Source organism: Lepidochelys kempii, chromosome 1 (genome assembly GCF_965140285.1).
Source record: "Lepidochelys kempii isolate rLepKem1 chromosome 1, rLepKem1.hap1, whole genome shotgun sequence".
NCBI classification, from domain to species: domain Eukaryota; kingdom Metazoa; phylum Chordata; order Testudines; family Cheloniidae; genus Lepidochelys; species Lepidochelys kempii.
In genome coordinates, this window is record NC_136380.1 from 28,928,392 (window position 1) to 28,950,929 (window position 22,538).

Below are 22,538 nucleotides of genomic sequence, written 5' to 3' on the forward strand. Positions count from 1 at the left end.
CATGCATATTATGTGTCTTTTCAATTAGCTTGCCTATGGCATGCCATTCTATAAGTGTATCATCACTGCAATGCAGTTGCTATGCCTTTCCCTGCAGGGACATGTCATATTCTGAAATCCCTACCTCTTTCTTATTAACTAAGTCTCCTGATGACAGGTAGCATGACTCTGTGCAGTGTCTTTCACAGGAGTTATGTGATCTTTGACATGAGCGATGGGTATCGCCTCCCCAAACAGTCCTGTGTTGCCCTGCCCGCACTCCGCTCCCAGGTCCACCCCTGGGCTGGGGCAGCTGGGGACCGGCCACCTGCCTGACGCTGGGGGAGCTGGGGACTGGCAGCCCACCCACCCGGTGCTCCAGGGCTGGGGGAATTGGAGACCAGCAGCCTGCCTGCCTGGGGCTGGGGAAGCTGGGGGCCCGCAGCCCGCCCACCTAGCGCTCTGGAGCTGGGGTGAAAGGCACTCTGGTCTCCGGTGCGGGTGGGGCCTTGGCCAGAAGACATGGGGCTGGGGGCTAGCCTCCCCGAGGCAGCAGTTCACGGGCTGCCCATTGCCTTTGATCTTTTTACAATGCAGCATTTTAGGAATAAATTTTTTCGGATAATCTTCCATGGAAAGATCCTTTGGATTATCTGGTGTGACTGGGGCTGTCAATTAGTCTCAGTTAACTCAAGCGATTAACTCAAAACAAATTAACTCGATTAAAAAAATTAATTGCAATTAGTTGTAGTTTTAATCGCACTGTTAAACAATAATAGAATACCAATTAAAATTTATTATAACTATTTTTGGATATTTTTCTATATTTTCAAACATACTGATTTCAATTACAGCACAGAATGTAAAGTGTACAGTGCTCGCTTTATATGATTATTTTTCATTACAAATATTTGCACTGTAAATGTCAGGTTATGAAATATTTGAACTTATTTTTAAATTTCTTTTTCCCTTTGGCAACACCTAAGTGAAATTAATTGTGCTGGGTAATTTCTGACACCTGAAAATATAATAATTTTTGAAGGGACTAACACGGTGAATCATACCTTGGATTGGAGTTCTGCAAATGTTTGTCCTGTAAATTGAAGCAGTTTGATATATGGATGGTTTCATTTCAGTGAAAAAATATTTTTCCTGCTTGAACACTTTGCATGGCAAGTTTAGCTTGGAGCAAAGTTTTTTTTTATGGCCTGAAGATCAGAATATATAATGTAATGAAAATGCCAACTGCCCCTTACCTGTATTGACAAAAGAGGTGCTGCCCATTCCTTGAATTGCAGGCTTCATGTCATCCTCTATATGTCAATGTTTCAAGGAGAGTTTCCTGCCTTTCCACTCTCCAGAATGTATAATATTTAATTTTCTATCTCAGAGTAGCAACACTGACATGAGACAATATGATCATTGGCATTTCATGTTACTGACAAGCAAAGTGGCAATTTAAAATTACTGATTACATTTAAAAAAAAAATCCTTACTATAAATCCAAGTTGTTGTAGTATCATAGATCCAACTATTCAGGTCTCAAAGGAAGAGAAAAATCAGGGCTAACAATATTTAGAGGCTTCTAAAGTGCATGCAAAGTGTCTTTATTCTGTAAATCATAATACAGACATTTTAAGGTCATTGTCTTCCAGGGCCAGAAGCAAGTGCTATATCTTCTATTGGAAAGGGTGAATCCCAGTTCTCCAACCAGATGAAGCATATGGGCCTGATTCTATGTGGGTGTGCACCTTGTGTAGTTCCTTAAACCTGTGCAGAAGAAATGCAAAGTGAATGTAAAATGTAGCTATTTCAGTATGGTAGGATTTTACATCCACTGGGCGCTCGCTGGGCAGGTTTGTTAGTGACCAACCCACATTCAAGGCAGTGGAGAATCAGGCCCTTTGTTTTTAGTTGGCCCAAGATGTTATACTGTCATCTTGTCACTGATCTAGGTGAAGGACTGATTCTTGCTGTCCTCAGAACAGTGTAATTTTTATTTACGTTTGGGAGTGGAGAGGGGGTGGGCTGAGAGTTGTGAAGAGAGAAATTTTTGAAGCATTATTTTTAAATGCTGCAACCTAGCAGATATGGGATATTGGGCAGAGTTGAGGTGAGAACAGGAAATGGCGCAAGATAAAAGCAAATTGGCACATTAATATTACCATCATATAAGTGGTTTAAAATGTATACAAATGCATGGGTGCCTTTTTAAATTAGAGCATGAAAAGATTAGGGATCTATCAGTGGAACTCCCAGACAGTAGAGCCCCCTGTCTTTTTGGTACTCAGATGGTTTTAAACTAGATTTTTAACCAACTGCACTATGGACTAAGGTTGGTCTTGGGGAGGGATAGCTCAGTGGTTTGAGCATTGGCCTGCTAAACCCAGGGTTATGAGTTCAATCCTTGAGGGGGCCATTTAGGGCTCTGGGGCAAAAATTGGGGATTGGTCCCGCTTTGAGGACTAGATGACCTCCTGATAATCTGTGATCCTTGTGGTGAAGCCACTAGCCTAGGATTCTTTAAGACCCAAGTTTCAATGGGTAGGGCTGTCTTTCAGAGGCACTACAGCCCGAGGTCAAAAAATGGGATTTTTCCTCATTGAAAATTTTGGTGAAAACTTTTCCCTCCCTCCCCCCTCCCCCATTTTCATCTAAATTTTCCCCTGGAAAATGTGTTTTTGTGAAAATCTGAATAATAAAAAAAGTTTGATTTGCATGTGCTGCTACACTGTCTCATGGGAGTTGTAGTTTAGTTGCCTCAGGATTCTCTTCTATAATCTGGGCTCTTTGGTCAGGCTACATGTCCCATAATGCACCACCATCTTCTCTCTTGGAAAGGGAGGTGGTACATTGTAGGAATCTCTAAACATGTTGCCTTATGAAGGACACTCCTGGAGAACATGGACTGTGTACTTAGGTCTCGAGAGTCCCAGGTTAGCATCTTCATAACAAGACTACCTTTCATCCCATGATGCAGTCAGTTAAATAAGATTACTTCAGTCAGGTGAACCCTGGCTGGTGAGGAGGGTGTGACTTATATAATGCTTAAAGATTTAGAATGCACCAATAGATCCAGTAGTCTATTTGGATGAATATTGCCTGGGTTTTCCACATGAATCTCTTGCTTGATTGCTTGACTGGTTTTGTATTCTATGGTGGTGGATTTTTCTATTATACTTAAAAAAAATTAGCAATGAGAATTCAATTCTGTCCAGTCCTGGCAATGCTGTATAGCAGGGGAAGAAAACACTACGTATTTCTTCTGTATTTATAAGAAGCACTTCAGATCATATAACTCACCGATGTGTAAATCAGATGCTCTGGTATGGTGGGGAGTGTGTGCTTCCTTAATGTCTTTCATTTCCAAGCAAGCATGGATACATTAGTTCTTGTTGCACTTAGCTGGTGTGAGGATGAGTGTTATCTAATGATCATGCTAGTTTCTTGAAAATGGCACCACCAAGGAGTATTTCAGCTTGAAAGGCCTTCGGAAGAAGACAAAACAAGAAGCTAAGTGTGAGATCATTTTAAACGTGTTGCAATACTTGTGCAAATGAACCATCTGTGCCTAGATGCTGTACATTGAGACTCTTTTAGCAGCTTGTCATAATTAGCATTGCAACTTGTCACTTGAAAGGGACACCAACAACTTAAAAAAACACTCTGTCCAAAGTTGTTTTACCTACTGTTACAGGTAACGCTTGAGATGACTGTAACTGAAAGAGATTAGAGGAAAAAAAAACCTCCCTTGCTCTGGCCCATATGTACACCTGCAGCAGCCTATAGGGGCCAGACAGAAGCTTCAAGGCATCATGGGAGAATTTCCTCAGTGCAGGAGCAGGATAGGACTGATGTGAGTTCTAGGGAACCTCTGAGAAAATTTTATGCAGTAAGATAGAGCAGTCTGTGGGGCTGCTCTTACTTAGGGCTTGTCTACACTGGCACTTTACAGCACTGCAACTTTCTTGCTCAGGGGTGTGAAAAAACACTCCCCCTCTCCCTCCGAGTGCTGCAAGTTTCAGAGCTGTAATTTGCCGGTATAGACAGCTATGCCCCTCGTGGAGGTGGTTTTTTCAGAGCGCTGGGAGACGTCTCTCCCAGCACTGTGACGTGACTACACAAGCCACGTTAAAGCACTACCATGGCAGCGCTTTGAAGTTGTCAGTGAAGACGTGCCGTTACATTGGGGGCTGTTTCAGTCCATGCAGCCACCTGGAATCTGTAAGGTGCAAAGGCATCAAAAACCATCTTTACCTCACCTCCCCGGGGGCTTGCCTTCTGCGCTGTGCACAGAACAAAATATAGCCCTCTGTTTTTCCAATTTGTTTTGTGCATTTGACAGCACTTTGGTCATAGTCAGTTTCCACTGTTTGTTACAAAAAAAAAATCTCATGGAGCAACTGGGGAGAGAAAAGTACTTTGCAAATAGGGTAGCATGGTTATAATTCTCCCCAAATTGGCTGTGGGACTGAGGGGCTGGTGTAGAGTCTGAAACTATTTCAAAGAATTTACATTCTCTGTATTATTTCTGGAAATGCTTTATAAACCGCAGAATCACTTATTCCCTTTTCAATTTCAAGTGATTACTTCAAACGCGATTTCAGAAGCCTCAACCTCATTTAGAATCGTTTGATCCATTTAGAAAAATTTAGAAAATAATTTCTCATAGGAAATATTTCCCTCCATGCTGCACCATGACTTTCTATTCAAATTCTACTCGCGTTCCACAGTGATGAATGTCAGAGGAAGTGCCATATGTGCAACTAATGCAGACTATGCCACAGAAATCCAGCTGACTGAGAAGAGATCAAGGGGAGGTGGTGAGAGATGCAAGATAAATGAATTTATCACATGGTTCTGCAATTTATCACTCGATATGTGTCTAAATGGTAGCCACTTGTGGCTGTTTTATATGTATTATCTTTGTAAGACAAGTATTTTCTGTGCCTTTTAGAAGGAGAAACATGATTTATTCACATGTATGTGTGCTCACAATATAAACACACATTGTTTTAACCCTCCAAATAAGTCCCACTTTGTTTGGAAATAATCCTGTTGCAGGTCCGTGTATAGAAGAATCGGCTGAAACCCTTCCATTGCTATTCTCTAACACAGCCATAGAGTGCAGCATTCGTGAAATTAGCAACATTCTTTTGGAACTTTTGCAGCTCATTGTGTGTGTATCTGGTGCATAGAGCAGCACTGCAGGAGCATTTTGCCTTGTGTCTAGTGTTTTACTCAGCACTCAGGAGGTTGGCTAATGGTTGGGACTCTACATTTCTGAGCTGGAGCTGCTTGTGCCCATCACTTACTTTGAAAGTTTCTCCTACTTCTATATAAGATTCCACTTTGACTTTTAGTAACCCATTTATTCCAATCAGTCAAATGAAGGCCCTCTCTACATCTGCTTCGGGGAAGAAGTCTGTTTCCTAGATGTACCATTAGAGTTTCAAGAAATCTGTTTCTCTTTTGTGTTGGTAGGAATGAGGAAAACCTGAAATTTTGTATTGGATCCTTCCTGGATACCAGACTAAACTCACATCAGACACAGAAAATGTTTGGGTATCGCTCTTCTGCCTCTGGGTTGGCCAATTACTCACCTCCATTGGTCTTAATACATGAGTCATTAGAATGGTAGTGAACCTGTAAAGGAGTTATAAAATGTGTTATAATCACCCTCTGAATACAATATCTCCTTCTATATGATATGAAAAATACCACAATGCAAAGATAATATGTATAAAATGGGTGCAACTAGCTACTGTTTAGAGAGTAGCGGTGATGCTGAAATTTAGCATAGTGCAAAACGTGGGCTCAATCATTCTCCTGTTGAATTCAATGAGAGTTGGATCAGGCCTTAAATATGCTTAGGATTCATGTCAACTACAAGTTATTGGACCTGATGCAGGAAACACTGGATAAATGTCAATTTAAAAGGAAAATATGTACTAGCCACTTATGCAACTAGATTGAATTCTGGCTTAGCGGTTTGAATGACTGCAAAAATGAATGCATATAACAACCACACATTGGCTTCTTGTTTCAGTGGACATCAAGATTTATTGTTGCTGGAGGTAAATATTGACATTGGCTTTGCTTCAGACAATGTTTACCTTCCAGATCAATACATTGTGATGTCTGCCATAGCCATGTGTGTGCACATGCATAGGTTCACCACCAATTGAAATGCACACACGGTGGAAGGTAGCACTTGTTTAACAAAGCATGGCAACATGACACAGCAGTTTGGAGAGGAGTTACAGAGGACTGTTATATAGAATTGAAGGTATATAGGAAATGTAGGTAGGCTGAATGGAATTACTCAAATTGGAATGTGGTCTGACATACGAGTTAACTTTATTCTTGCAAAAAGTGTCCATGGGCTAGACAGTGAGTGGTCAGGACCAAAAGATGGCACTGTCATCCAAAAAGTGCTCCTGGGCACCGTGCAGACACTGGTGATATACTGACTCCAGGAAGTACCACCCGGTGAGTCACCAAATCCACTCTCTGTAGGGTGACCTTACATCCTGTTTTGGCTAGGACAGTCCCCTTTTTAATCTCTGTCCTGGACATCATGACTTTTTTGGTTGTCCCATTTGCTCTTCCCCGGGTGCGAGGGAGCACAGAGGAGCATTCGGGCAAATGCCCAGTTGCCAAAAATGTAGTGACCTCCATGATATTGTCTTGGGTGTGCAGCGGATGCTAGGCGGCTTGGGCCAGCCCTGCACGGTGAGTATGGTACCACACGGTGGCATGGTGTGGTATTGCCACCCTTACTTCTGCGCTGCTATTGGCGGTGGCACTGCCTTCAGAGCTGGGTGGTCGGAGAGTGGCGGCTGCTGGCCAGGAGCTCAGAGGTGCTGGGCCTATGAACTGCCAAGCCTAAAGGTGTTGGGGCTCTGCCCTGGCAAGCCCCAGCACAAATTAAGCACGCTCATATTGTTTCAGTGCAGAAAGGGCAGGGGAGGAGGGCAATAGGAGCGGAGTTGGTCAGGGAGAAGGACTGGGGCAGAAAGGTCATCTGTATCTACTCCCGGTGTCCCGTTTTCAGTTTAGGGAATTATGGTCACCCTAACTCTCTACCACACCACACAGCTCTCGTGTCTGTGTAGTGACTAGGCCAGAGTTTGCTTGGCTTATGAGCTCTGAAAGAGTCTCAACTGGAGGTGGTATAATGGACACAACCTATGGGCCAGATTCTGCCACCCAGGGCTGGCTCTACCTTTTTTGCCGCCCCAAGCAGTGAAGCAAAACAAATAAACAAAAAAGTGGCCGCCGAAGTGCCACCAAAGAAGAAAAAATAAACCAAAGTGCTGCCGCCAAAGTGCCGTCAGAGTGCCGGCCCAAGAATGGCCGGAGTGCCGCCGAGGAAAGAGTGCCGGCCCAAGAACGGCCAGAGTGCCGCCGAGGAAGGAGTGCCGGCCCAAGAACGGCCGGAGTGCCGCCGAGGAAGGAGTGCCGGCCCAAGAACGGCCAGAGTGCCGCCGAGGAAGGAGTGCCGGCCCAAGAACGGCCAGAGTGCCGCCGAGGAAGGAGTGCTGGCCCAAGAACGGCCAGAGTGCCGCCGAGGAAGGAGTGCTGGCCCAAGAACGGCCAGAGTGCCACCGAGGAAGGAGTGCCGGCCCAAGAACGGCCGGAGTGCCGCCGAGGAAGGAGTGCCGGCCCAAGAACGGCCAGAGTGCCATCGGAGTGCTGGCCCAAGAACGGCCAGAGTGCCGCCAGAATGCCGGAGTGCCTGCCCAAGAACGGCCGGAGTGCCGCCAGAATGCCGGAGTGCCGCCCCTTCCGATTTGCTGCCCCAGGCACCAGCTTCCTTAGCTGGTGCCTAGAGCTGGTCCTGCTGCCACCCTTACTCACACTTAGTAGTACTTCATATATAATCCTGCTGATCAGTGGGACTACTTGCAGAGTAAGGCACTGCTCCATGTCTCTAGAGATAGCAGAATTTTGGCCTATGTTAATTATCTAAACACCTGATACAGGGCCAGATCCCCAAAATATATAAATCAGTGCATGGAGCTTAGCCAATTTACACCAGCTGAGGGTGTGATTTATAAGGATTGAGGCCCGGTTCCTCAAAGGTATTTAGGCTCCTACCACTTCCAGCTGGTATAAAGTGGCATAGCTCTATGTGCTGTTTTGCGTGTGCTGAGGATCTTGGCTATGGCATAGTGTTCTCCACAGCTTGGTGCCTAGACAGTAAGATACATATGAGAAATAGCTAGCTAGATTGATGACAGTATTGACTATTGGATCTCCCTGCATGTATTTTAATGTCATATCTCTGTGTGTTCAAATGTCAAATCTTGGTACATTCAACATTGGCAATGACTTTCTCTTTAGAAGAAGTGTTTTATTCACATAAATAATATATTTGTGTACAGTCCAGCGACTGCATCCTTGTCTTCTGAGTAACCAAGAAAACTCAGAATGACACATGAGACACACAGGAGGCCAGGATTTGGTCTGTGTGTTGATTCTCATAGCTAAAACAGTGTAGTGCGCTCAGTCCTGGTCCCCTGGCGCAGCTTGTGAGCAAAGTCTGTGGACAGGGGAAAGGCACATGGGGTTGGGTGCATCCATATCTTTCTCTCCAGCCTGTGGACAGGGCTCAGGGCTGCTAAACTTCCCTCATGCCAGAACATTTGCTATCATCCCATCCCCAGATCCATCCTCATCAGGCCAGCCCAGTGTGGAGGTCATGGAGATGTATTCCTTAGTGCATGGGAAGGGGAAGAGGTTAAGCAACCTCCTTTTGTCACCCCTCTTGCTGTAGCAGATTTCTACTGTGTTCTGGGCCTTCTGCAGCATGTACTTAGGCTGAAGGATTTAGCCATTTATTTGTGTGGTGGGGAAAAAGTATTCCATTTACCAAGGAAATTCTGATGATGAGTCCTTCACAAATGAATAACTAGCCCCTAAATTCATCAAAATCAAAGTAAAACAGTGCTCAGCTAAACAAGTACACCCAGAAAACCTGTCAGCAGTCCATGCATGTGATAGACCCAGAGGCAGCTCCAGAGCTGCCAGCTCAATTGCTGGAAGGGGACTCTGACAGGGAGTTAGATGCTGATGTCCCTGGAAAAAAGATCCTCCATCCTGTTGCTTGGCATATTGAGTCTGTGCCTGGCACCCCAAGAAGAAGGATAGACAAGGAGAAGAGGGCAATGTGGGGAGGTTGCTGCCCCAAATGGCCTTGTGAACAGGTTAAAAATCCATAAAACAGTTGCTATAATATACAAATTCAGACAAAACAAATTCAGCATGGATTCTGTTGCTCATTTTTTTTTCCTAATTGCAAGCTCATAGCATGCATTTGCATTATTTGGCAGTTAACTGGAGTAGAGGGTTTATATAACAGTGTAAGCAAATGGGTTCGCACAATAACTTGTTTCACTGACTTGTTTGAAGCACCAGTGTGATTCCCTGCCATTTTTTAAAAATGCAGTGAGATTTTGAGTGTATTTAGTGCCAGTGAAATAATTCAGAGTGAGGGCATTAGAGAGAGGCTGAAATTATTGTATCAGGAGAACAGTACAGCCACTGCAGTGCGACTTTCCCTGCAGGTACCGGAGGGCTCAGGCTAACCTGCACTGTCCCCATAGGCTGAGGAGGACCCTGTTGACAGGACAGCATGATTAAGCTTGTATTACCAGTGCCATTGCCGGGGCTGTACCTGTTCTGCAGGTAGAGAATGTTAATCTCCAAGGCTGTAAATCCAGCACCTTTCATAAATAATAAACTCCCTAATCCCCCCTCCCCAATCAAATGGCTGGCTTTTTTTTTATTAATTTATTTATTTTTGAATGATATTTGTTGGAACAAATGAAAAACCTCCCAGTAAAATGCCTCACCTTTACAAAGGCACCTCAGGCCGCAGCCTCTGGCAGCTAGAGGAAAACAACTCTGGCAAACAACCCCAAAGGCTTTTTTTAATTCTTTATTTGATTTGCTTATCAAAGTTTTGTTGAAATCTGTGCTGGGTGCATTTCTCTGCTGGAAGTTTCATATCATTAAAAATCCACCCGGCTGTAAGCATCTGCTCAGCAGAGTTATGAGCAATCTATCCATGAGCCGTGCCTTATTATCTCTCATCTATGAGTGGAAATCTAGGCTAGCATTTTCAAAAGTGGCTAGTGGTTCTGGGTTCCTCCATTTTGTGTGTGGGGGCGGGAGGGAGCGGAGCTGAACAAAATTTTTAAAAGTGCTTAGCCCAGACCAGCTCCCATTTATGCACCACAATTAGTGGGTGGGTTTTCAAAAGGGCTCAGAATCTTCTGTTCTCAGTGGGAGCTGCAGGGTGCGGGGTACTTTGTTTAGGTGCCTTTATGATAGCTGTGCATTGCTGAAACCCTGGCTCCTTGAGCCTGATTTGCAGAGAGGCTGAGCATCTGCAGCTGCCATTGATTTCAAGAGGTCAATACGTTGGTGCCGGGCCCATACTGGTCTCAGGTTAGTAGACCATGCCTGGTATTTGTGGGCATGATTACTGCCCAGATAAACTTTTCTGTCCCCAACTGTGAGCCAAGTACTTGCCTCTATCCCCCCTTTTTCTGAAGTCATTCCCATAGTTATAGTGCTCCCTAAATTCAAGGCTCAAGTGGCTTTTGCCTCTTGAAAAAAGTCTGGGGCTTCACCCCTACAGGCCCACCACAGGGCCCTAGCAGGTCAATACTCTGAATAGCTGTTCTTTCATCGAAGCAAGGTCTGCAGAACCTTGGCCTCCTTGCAGCTTTGGAGACAGAACATAAAGGCAGAACTACACATCCTGCACTTGCCTATCATTGAGTGTCTGAATGGGCATCTGTGTCTATTCTGTAACGAGCAATTAGGCCTCTCCGGTGTGGGATCCGCCAGGGAGGTATAGCCTAGGCCATTGTGCCGGGGCTAGGGATCAGGTGACCCTAGCCCAGGACAAGTAGCTAGTGGCGGATGCCCCTGCAGGGATCAGCATCCAAAGGGAAGTCCAGGAAAAAGGACCCAAATACTCTTCCAAGGTTCTTAAGCCCACATCGCCAGGTGTGGTGACTATAGAGCCACTAGGTTGTTGTGGGACCCTTAGGCCCAGCACTAGTTTTCTAATCATGCTTCCCGAACCTGTATCAGGGGCTTTCCCATCCAGTCCTATCATTAGATACTCCTGAGCTGCTTTCAGAGTGGTAGCCATGTTAGTCTGTATCAGCAAAAAGAAGGAGGAATACTTGTGGCACCTTAGAGACTAACAAATTTATTTGGGCATAAGCTTTCATGGCTAAAACACACTTCATTGGATGCATGCAGTGGAAAATAGAGTAGGAAGATATATATACACAGAGAACATGAAAAAATGGGTGTTGCCATAGCAACTGTAACAAGACCAGGTAATTAAGGTGGGCTATTATCAGCAGGAGGGGAAAAAACAACAAAAATACAAACAAACAAAAAAACCCTTTTGTAGTGATAATCAGGATGACCCATTTCAAACAGTTGACAAGAAGGTGTGAGTAACAGTAGGGGGAAAAATTAGCATGGGGAAATAGTTTTTACTTTGTGTAATGACCCATCCACTCCCAGTCTCTATTCAAGCCTAATTTAATGGTGTCCAGTTTGCAAAATGAATTCCAATTCTGCAGTTTCTCGTTGGAGTCTGTTTTTGGAGTTTTTTTTGTAGGGGAAGCAGGCAAGTGACTTTAACCAAGACCCCCTAGGATGGAAGCTAGTTTTATTAGGCCTGTATTCCTTCCCCTTGGGGCCTATCTTCCTGGGCCAGGCAATCCTGGGATCAGTTCCCCCTCTCAGCCGAAATCCAAAGGGGGTTCAATAGAAAAGCAGTCCCACATGAAACTAAGAACAAGACCTGTGGCAGAAGGAGTCCTAACGGGTTAAGCACTAAATCCTCTGGTGAGGCACAGCAAACCTCTCCCTGTCCGAGAGTCTTGTAAGCATGAGCCAAAGGAAGGGCCTCCCAGGCACAAACTACCTAGGAACTACTCTGCCATCTTTTGACCCTGTGGGAGTAGGGGATTCATGTTCCCTTCCAAAGATCTTGGTCTCAAAGAAAACATCCTCAATGAGGCTAAGATGCCCCATCTCTTCTTGAGACTCCCCTGTGCCAGGCGCTCCAGGCGGAGGGGCTTTCCCAAGAGGAAAGAAACAGAAGGAATCTTTCTCCTCCTCCTCCTCCCCTTCTTCCTCCTCCTCATGGGAACAAGGTCAGCTATCTGAATCCAAGCTCCCTTGGCCTGACCAGATCAGCCATTCTGGACTGGGCAGCCTGCTATGTTTCCAGTCCTCAGCCTTGTGGATACAGAGGTGGAGGTAAAGGAGTACTTGTGGCACCTTAGAGACTAACTAATTTATTAGAGCATAAGCTTTCATGAGCTACAGCTCACTTCATCAGAGGTGGAGGTGTTTGTCTTAGCTGCTTTCTACCAAAGCTCCAGGAAGTTCTGCTTTCAAGACTGATCCTTTTAAAGGGTCTGCGGCAGCGGGAGGAGCCTGTCTTCTGGTCTCATTAGCTGCGGGCGTCAGCTCCAAACTCCCCTTTCTTGGCCAGTATACAGTGAAGCAGAGGGGACAGCTGGGACTATATCTGTAATTACCCAGTTAAAGAAATGGTGCTAATGAAGGGTCTCACTGATTCAGCTGCTACGTTTGCTCAGTTACATCCATATGTTGGATAATAGAATTAGAAGAAAACAAAAGTGCTACGAGGAAAGGAAAGGAAAGCAAAGGAAAGGGATGGGATTAGTCGGCCCATCTGAATCATGTCTAGAAGGATGTTGTTCACAGGAGCTGATTGAGCTAAACAATATTTGTTTGTAAAGTGGAATCAGTGCTGGTGAATGTTGGGGATGAATTAACAGCATTGGTGGCTGAATTCCCCTTGTCATAGGCACCAACTCCATGAGTACTCCAGCCCTGGAGCACTCACAGAAAAAATTAGTGGGTACTTAGCACTCATTGACAGCCTGCTCCTCGCTCTCCCCCTCCAGCACCACTTGCCCACCAGTGGCCCCACTGATCAACTCCTCCTTCTCCCTCACAGCGCCTCCCGCCTTCTGCAATCAGCTGTTCCGTGGCGTGCAGGAAGTGTTGCGGCGGGAGGGAGGAGGGGAGGTGTGCTAAGGGGAGGGAGCAGAATTGGGCGGGAAGAGGTGGGGAGGGGTTTGGGGGAAAGGGGTGGAGTGGGGGCAGGACCTGGGGCAGAGTGGGGGTTGAGCACCCCCAGGGCAAGGAGGAAGCTGGCACCTCTGCCCCTTGTTACCACAGAACAGAGACAGTCAGTAGACCTTAGTTCCTCTGCTGAGATTGCTAGGCTCCCAGTTTTAGGATGGTGTTTTGATCATGTGGATATACGTCTCTTAGGAAATGGACTGAGATCAGCAACCCATTTCACATAGGTCAGTCAACAGCCGTGAGATGGTCACAGATTTGGGTTACTACCACTGGAGGGAGGAATTGAAAGAGCTCAAAGTGATGGACTCCATTACCAGTCGCCTGAACTAGAAGCAAATACCTGGTTTGCATTTGGGACCACAGGTGGTTGGACTGGCAGCAGTCCTGCATGTACCTGGCTTTAGATACAGAGGCCCCAATTCATGGTGCTGTGAAACTGTCTTTCCTCTATCCCTGCACTGGTGCTGTGGTGAATCAGGACCTCTGACTGTAAACTCTTTGGGGTTGGGAGGGACTCTCTCTTGCCATTTGTTTGTACAGCATCTAGCACAATGGGGAGTTGATCTGGTTAGAGCCTAAGTGCTACTGTAATATAAATAATAATGGTCTATTAGTACTCCCACATGACTTCTCCTAGTCTTAGTACTCTTGCATACACCCACACACATCTTTGTGTCCCTCTTGTCTTCCCAGATCCTAACCACTTCCCTTTTCTTTGTAGCTCCCAATTTAAAAACAATGTTGTGGTAAAGCAAGCACCTTCCACCCCTTTCTTCAGATGATTAAAGAACAAACAGCTGATTATGTAATCCATGCAAGAATGAAAAGGCCCCTTTCAAGACAGGGTAAAGCAAAAGACCCACTGTGAGCCAAAGAGCTAGAAAATAAACGCCTGCCACATCCGTCCCTCTGTTTTTCCTGTTCTACTTTACTTCCCAGCAATGCTCCCAAATTCAGTTTATTTTTCAGTGTAGGAGATAACCTGCTGCTTTAATTTGTTTGAGATACAAATAGTAGCTTTCTAAGGAGCCAACTCCTCGTCTCAGTCTCTCTCAGAATCAGCCTTCATACGGTCACATGTGCTGCCTGCCATTCTCTTGCTGCCAATCAACTTTCTCTTCCTGCCCTCCCATTTGCTGTCAGCACTGGTTTTCAATAGCACTGCTTCTGCATGGAGCACTGGCCCTCTAAATCTTTTCCAGGCAGCTTCAGTGTGGTCTAGTGATTGCAGGCGTTCCATAACTGGGCCAGCAGCATGTGTGTTCTGTGGAAGGCTGCCACTTCGCCTGATGTTCCCAGCAGGCTGGCCCAGAATCCTGCCACCCTAGCCTGCAGGGCCATTAAAGACTCTCAAAGAGATTTTCTTCATTGCATTGTCATGAGGACAAGGAAAAGTGAGAACTTGAGTTTCGTGTTACTATTTAGTTGGTTTAGTACCAGCGCCGTTGTGCGATATGGACTATGACATCGTACGATATACAGAAATGTACGATATACAGAAATGAAGACATTGTCTGCCCCAAAGAGTTCATTCGTAAGATCAAGACATATGGAAGATGGATCACACTAGGAAATCCAGAGGATGCAGGGTGAGATTCTGTGATGTGTTTCTTATGCTTTAAGCTGCCTTTGCACCTTGAATTTGGGCTGCTCCAGGGGCCAAAACTCCTCCTAGTGTCACTTGGGCAGCCCACCGTAAACTGCCTCAGGGAAGAAGCATTGCTCAGAATCCCGCTAGTCCCATTCCTACCAGCCCCAGGCCTCACCCTAGGCTGGAGCTTGTGGGAGGCCCCCTGAAAGGGCTGCTTAGGATGGGAGAAATCTCTGGGAGAAATCTTCCTTGTCTGGTTGTTGGTCTTACCCTTCGTGTTCAGGCATTTTCTCCTGTCCAGGTTCACTTCTGTTGGGCATGGTGGAAGATGTGATTTTTTAAAAAGGGGCTTGAATGCAGGGCGATTGGGACAGAGTGAGCGGGGCGATCCACCTCTGGGGAGCAGTGTGATAAAATGCCGTGTTGCAGTGGTTCCCAAACTGGGGTTCATGAAATGTTACAGGGGGTTCTTGGGAAAAAATTCCCTAATGGTGGCCAACGATCTCCCTAGGGACCCTGGGCAGCCCGGGGCCAGCAGCCCGGAGCCCCTGGACTTCCAAAGGTTAAGCAGATCAAAGCAAGCATATCTATCACAGTGAGGAGATTTAAACTTCAAGACTCCTTATAAGAAATGGAAAGGGAGGTGGATATTTTTTGCTGTTTTTAAAATTAAATAGGTAGCTAGTATTGTTTTTAAAATGATTATGGAGAACAAGTTTAAGCTTTGTTGTAATGTGCGTTGTTTGCCTGGATTGCTCAAGACCTGAATGCTTGTGTAGGAGGAATTCTGAGTTGGCTTCTTAAATACCTTCATGCTTTTTCACATCTGATACTCCTTGTTGAAACATAGGAGCCTTGTCTTATAACAGGGTTATTCAAAGTGATACAAGCTATGAAAGTGAGATCTTGGAAGAGTGTTACCGTTTTCATAATCTAATAAAATACTGTAATGATAAATAATAATAAATAGTGTGTAATAAGCATGTCATAAAAACAAACTTTATATTTCCAAGATCACTGTTTTTATAATTTATACTCAGGTAAAGGAGAAAATCACTGGAAATATTAATTTTTAGGAGGGGGTTTGCAAGACTTGACATTTTAGTGAAAGGGGTTCACGGGTTGTTAAAGTTTGGGAATCGCTGCCTTGTTGGAAGGAGGTGAGTCACCATCTCTAAGAGTTTGTACCTGGGAACAAAGGCTGTGCATGGTGAAGTAACCTTGGGGTGAATTCTGTTGGCTCAGCCCTGAAGCAGTTTTGGAACTGTTTTAGGGCTGGCTCCCATTCACATAAATGGAAGTTTTGCCATTGTCTTTGTTGGGAGCAGTCCCTTCTCCTCCGGAAAAGAAAAGTCAGTTGTTGAAACTCCATTAATAGCATCATACTCAAAGAGGAAAGAGACCTCTGCCTCGGACTGAAACTAATTATTAAGCTTAAATACCTTTCAAGTTTTATTTTATTGTCTATGGTCTGGGTTAAGGCCCTCTGCGAAACATGGATCTTTCAGCAACTATTATCTGTCTTACACGCAAACTGGTGTATGTTTCCTGTGCCAATTAAATCTGACATTTTATTCAAACTTATGGACACTGAACATAAAACACCACTACAGTAACAGAGACAAAGCAGAGAGGGATGATTTCTGCCTGGAGTTACTTGGGATTGGGACTGGTGTAACTGAGGTCAGAATCTGGCCCTGCATGTAAACACTTTGGGAGATCATCCTGGTTGTCAAACTTTTGTGATTGTAGCAAGAGTCTTGTGGTATTGATGTTTTATTTAAACCCTCGGCTCCTGGAGACAAGTGATTACGTGAGAATCTCTGTTTTCACTGAAAAAGGAAGTTGCTAACCCTTGTGGCTGCAGAGAAAAGGTTGAAAACATGACCCGAGTACTAAAGTCTCAACAAACAGAAGGCAAGTAAAAAGAACCCCAAATTACTATTATTTTTAAAAAATCTCATGATTTTAAGACAGTCTCATTATTTTGGAATCCTGATTCATGATTTTTGAATGTTTGGGGTTGGCAGTGCTGGATGATTCAGTTTGCTTTCCTTGCTTAGATTTTTCTGACGTGCTACAGTACACAGCTTATAGTCATAAAGCAAATCTAGGCTTGTTTTATGCAAAGCTCCCACTGATTAATTCATAGGAAATTTTGTGTGTGTGAGGTAGGCAGGGTTAGGCTGCTACCATGTTATTTTGTAGCAGAATGCGATATAATCATGTTAGAAATGAAAATTCTGTTCAATATAGATATATTTGGTCTATATCGGTATCAACACAAATTCCAGAACAATTTACCTTGCTAATCTGACAGTCTTTTCTTCTGCCTTATATTCACCCAATTGAGTAATCTTTTCATGTTGCTTTCTAAATATAGATATTCTGCACAACAGATCATGCCTACTCTGAACGATCAAATGGTGAATTCATTAACATTTCATGGCAACTCTGCTTTTCTCTCCTCTGGATACCAAAAAAAAAAAAAAAAGAGTTTGCATATCAATGCCTATGAAGATATTGGGTTGAATTCTGTCCTGAGTTTTACTCATTTAGCCCTACTGAGGGCAGTGGAATTGATTCAGGGAAGAGTCACTAGTGAAACTGAGAGCAGAGCTTGGCTTGTTGAAAGCAAATGTTATTTAAAATGTGTGTGGTGTGTGCTATCGAATATTCAGTTATCCTTATCTTACTCTGAGTAATCAGGGTAAATTACTTTCTGTTATCCTTGGCTGCTTTTCTCTCCTGCAAAGACTGTACAGACTCACCCACATGCTGTATGCTGTTGTCATTTATTATTTATTTGATGACAACCATGTGCTACAAACAGATGAAGAATCTGATTCTCCCTAAGCTTAAACTGGTGTAAGTCAAAAGGACATCCGCTGATGTCCAGGCTGCACCAGTGTGAAACCAGTGGGAGGTGAGAATCAGGTTCGAGATCACTGCTGTAAAAGAACTTTTCAGCCTAGAAAAACAATATAGACAGGGAGTATTCAGACACAGGAGGGGGTAATGGAAACTAGATAAGGCAGAGTGAATGAGGCATGCAGTTTAGCTCATGGTTTAGTAGTTCTCTGACTTTTGGATGGATTTTTTTTTAAAGTAAAATAAATATTTTTACTCATATAATTAGTAAATGGTCATCTAGTTGGTAAACACCAATCTGAGGAGATGACTAATGAGGACAGACCTCCTTGAAGGAGTGAGTCTTAAGGAGAATGGAGATAGTTTTGGCTGAGGCAAGGAGGGAAGGTTTATTGGGCAGCGTGGAAGCGTGCTCAGAACCAAGACCTGGAGAAGGACACAAAGGGGAAGGTGAGTCATGCAGTTTGAGTAGAGTCTGGGGACAGGAGGTGGAGTGGAAAGAGCAGATGGTAGGCCTAAGCCAGGTTATGCTGGGCTTGGAAGCAGGGACAAGGAATTTACTTTGATGCAGATAGTGATGAGAAGCTGGTGGTGATGGAATTTGAAGAGAGGTTGGACATGGTCTGAGTTGTGGGCAAGGGGCATGAATTTTGTGGTTGCATTTTGGACTGATTGAAAGGAGGGCTGAGATGATAATTTAAGAAGCCGGAAGGAGGAGACTGCAGCAACTGAGGCAAGAGGCAATTAAGGCCTGGACATGGTGGGAGTTGAGAGAAACAGGTGGACTTGGGAGTGGTGATAGAGAAAAAACTAGCAGGATTAATGTCAGTAACAGTGTTGATGGTGGAGAAGGAGGAGTCATGGATGTTGCCAAGAATAGCTGGAAGAGGCTGGAGCTAACAACAATAGACTAGAGAAGGGAGTAAAGATGAAGTGAGAAAGAGAAATCAAAAAGGCAGACAGGGTGCATATTTGGCTGCAGGGGATAATTTAGGTAAGAAGAAGTAGATCTGGAAGCTATCAGCATGGTGGTGATTTAAGTTGTGCAACTGGATGAGGATTCTCAGGGGAAAGGTGCAGAGGGAGAAAAGGAAAGGCTCATGGACAGCTCCCTAAGAGACTCTGATAGAAAGAGTGGGGAACAGGAGGTGGAGCAGCTGAGAGAGACCCTGTAGAATCAAAGATAAGCAGAGAAACAAGAGAAGTCAGGCTCTCTGAATCCTGAGAGAGAGAGAGACAGAGAGAGATTTGAGGAGGATGGGGAAGTGATGGACCATTTCAAAGGCCATAGTTCAAGGAGCATGAGGACAGAGAGGAGGCCATGCCACTTGGCCAGGAAGGTTCACTGATGACATTGAAAAGGGCTTTTTCAGTAGAACACAGCAGGCAGATGCTGATTGAAGAGGACTGGGAGGGATCTAGCGGAGAGGAAGTCTGGGCAGAAGGATTAGACAGTACATTCAAGGAATTGAGCAGTAAAGGGAAAGAGGGAGTGAGGTAGTTGGATGGAAACTTCTTTGAGACAAGTGTCCACACTGGTATGCTTGATGGCAGGGGAAAGGAGTTAGGTGACAGAGAGTGGTTAAGGATGTGGGAGACAGAGGGAGTAAGGGAACTCATGAATCAGGAGGAATATAGTCAAGGGAGTAGGTGGAGTAGTGAGCAGAAGAGAGTAGAAGACATGCTTCTAAGTTTTGTTAGCATTATGGCAGCCGTAAGAAATGTAAGCATAGTTATCCTTGATGTGGTTCTGTTCATGCTCTAGCTAGATCTTCGTTTTACCATATTAAGAATATCTGTACATACTGAATCATGTTATCTCTACCTATGTGGTGGTGATGGTACTCTACGAAACAATTAAGTTCTGAATTAGTTGAGTGTTATTCATGAGTTCAGTGAACTTCCATGTAAAAGGCTTCATGGACTTCAGATCGAATTGAATGCTGCCATTGGGATTGTTTCAGATATTTGGATTTCTCAACCCTTTCTTTCAATAATACAATCTCCAGATATACTTCCCATTACTATTTTGTGGCTATACCTTGATTTATGCTCTTGCCAAATTTTATAAGCTAAGCAGGGTCAGGCCTGCTCAGTATTTGGATGGGAGACCTCAAAAGCTAAACGGGTGCAAGAAATGGCATTGATGATTCAATAGATGGTACTTGTTCCTCATATCCAATGTGCTATCTTGGTGTTGTTGGCTTTGTGCAGTTTGAATGACTTCCATTCAGATGACATGTAAAAACAAGGTTCAGGCCACTTATGACCATTCAAGATCCCAGTGCATTTCTTAGGAGCCATGGTGTCAGCCCTTGTATTATAGCCAAATTCCAGTTTGGGCCTTGTCCAGACTAAGAAAAAAAAGTTGCTTTTCTCAATGGGATTAGCTCAATCAACCTATCTTAACCCAATTTAAAACTCCACCATATATCAATATAGACACAGTTTAACTGCTTTAGCTTGATTTTAGCAGGTCAAGATATTGTCTAGGCAAGGCCTTTTGGGAGCTGATACATCACTCGAGTTGAACGTTAATGCTTTATATATCCTGTGAAATCAGAGATTCCCCGGCTGTTTGAGATGGCATAAATATTTATTCCTTGCTCTAGAGATTAAAATCATGTCAGATTAAAAAGGGGATGCAGTGATGATGGAAATAAATTAGTAATCAAAATAATGTGATTTTATGATCTTATGTTACATACCCTGTCAGGGCTAGAAATTAATTCTTTATGTCTTTAGGGGCGAGGGTTTCCCAGCTTTCCAATGATATAGAACAATAGTCTAGATTCCTGAGGGTTCACAGCGTGGCAGGCCTTCAACAGTCACTGGTGCCTCGGTCTAACAGTGCTTTTGTGGCATTGAACGAGGACTGAATATAGTAAATTCTGAATCTCAGAGCTCTGAAGCTTTCAGTGCTTAGTTTTGAACCTACTGGGCCTCTGACAGCTGGAATTGCCGCCTGTGTTTGGTTCAAAGCACAGCTGTGCTTTCTTTTCATTTATGGTTAGGTTTAAGGCATATTTTTTCCCGTGGCTTGTATAACTGCGCAGAATAGTCGTGTTTGAAATTATGGTGTAGTATAAACCTTCTTGGTACGCTAGAAAAAGCAGTGTTACATTATATTGAAAATTTGTCCTGTGCAGCCCTTAGCTGGGTGGCTGACCTTGGATACATTTTCCATCGTAAAGGACCAATCCTGCAAGGTGCAGAACACCTCTTGAGAGATTCTGAGTGCCCTCAGCTCTCAGTGAAATCAATGGGAGTTGAATCTGTTCAGCACCTCACCAGAAAGCACTCAGACCTGGCAGGAATGGGCCCTAAATCCGAAATGATGTGAATAAAAAAAAGGTCTGGATACTCCAGTAGAGCCACTCAGATCATTCAGCAAGACTCAGTTCATTATTCCAACATACGGCTAACGTGAGTCATGGCAGCAAGACTTTTCCCCGACTGTTTTATTGGCACTGACATCCCATTTTTCTTTCTTATAGGCCCCCTATCTGCTTCTTACAACCCCAGTAGCCCTGTCCAGATACTGGAAGACATTGGCTTTCTTTACCAGGACCATCAACTGTTTACCGACAGGCTTGATGTTTCCCCGTTAACAGCAGAGACAGTCAGTGGTGCTAAAAATAAAGCTGGTAAGCAAGCAACAACCCTTACACACCTACCTGTAAAATTAACTCCAGTTCCTTTTTCTGTTATCGACTTCTTGAAGAGAAATTTAGAGTTTCTTCAGAATGATCTGTAAAAACTTAAAAAAATCATGGGCCAAATCTTGATTCCCACTGAAGTTGAGGGAAATGTTGCCATTTACTTCAGTGAGAGATCTGGATTTGATCCTGTGTCATTTTTCACCCAGTGCAACATATCATGTTACACTGCAGTACTCAATTACTCTTCACTGGACAGTTAGACCAAGGTGGATGGCTCTCTGCTTAGGGAATAGGACTGCAAGAATCCTATGAAAAATAAGCACAGATCAGTCCTTTTGGGTCAAGTTTTCAAAAATAGGCAACAAAAGTGTGTCCCTAAAATATAGAACGTAGGGTGCAAATGGATGACTGGCTAGGCAGGTGCTGTAGAGAGACCTCCATCATAGGGATGGTGTCCTTAGCCTCTATTTGCCAGAAGCTGGGAATGGGCGACAGGGGATGGATCACTTGATGATTACCTGTTGTGTTCATTCCCTCTGAAGCACCTGGCATTGGCCATTTTCGGAAGACAGGACACTGGGCTAGATGGACCTTTGGTCTGACTGAATATGGCTGTTCTTATGTTATGTTCTCTGCTTATGTATGATAACTTGCTTTCTTCACTGTGATCGTGTCATTTGCCACCTCTGATGTGTTTATCTCATCCACATGTTGTTTATTGTCATAACCTAGATTGAGAACTCGTAGGGGAAAGAATATTTTTACAGGGGGTCAGCACGATGGGGCCCTGATCATTGGAAGTGGCTTCTAGATGCTACGGTAATATAAATCAATAGTAATAACAGCTGTAAATGAAAAGTAGGCAACTGCTGGTACAGATTAGGTAAATGCATGTGCAGGTATCCAACTGAGCACATAAATGGATGTTTTTGCATCTGCACATTTTGCAGGCTCATTTTACGGGCCTATTTTAAAAAAAATTACCCCTTCGTTATTTTGCAGATTTAAATGGAATCTATCCCTTTGCAAAGTGTGAAAATGTTTACATTTTAGTGATTTTTACATATGTGTTTTCTGACTCAAGCTCTGATCCAGCACTGATCCAGCAAAGCAGTTAAGCACATGTGTAGCTTTTAGCAGGTTAAGCAGTCCCATTGACTTCAACTAAATGGACATCTTGTGATCAAAGCACTTCCTGGCAGTGATTAGACCCTGCATAGGCAGATAATGTCCTCTGAAGGAACTTTGCAGAGTGTGTATCATGACTGTAG

At 44.1% G+C, this 22,538-nt stretch overlaps 1 protein-coding gene across 6 annotated transcripts in view; it reads left to right on the forward strand.

Annotated features, from left to right (window-relative positions):
• AMOTL1 (angiomotin like 1) overlaps window positions 1-22,538 on the forward strand; it is a 140,133-nt gene that overhangs the window by 39,961 nt on the left and 77,634 nt on the right. For 4 of the 6 annotated variants that reach the window (XM_078852313.1, XM_073337507.2, XM_073337534.2 and 1 more), the window contains one exon: window positions 21,103-21,252. The exons of 1 other annotated variant lie outside the window; for it this stretch is intronic. In XM_078852313.1, coding sequence (XP_078708439.1) covers window positions 21,103-21,252 — 150 coding nt within the window. Of the gene's footprint in view, window positions 1-21,102; window positions 21,253-22,538 lie in introns of those variants that run through there. One more of the 6 variants, XM_073337554.2, reaches the window with a different exon arrangement.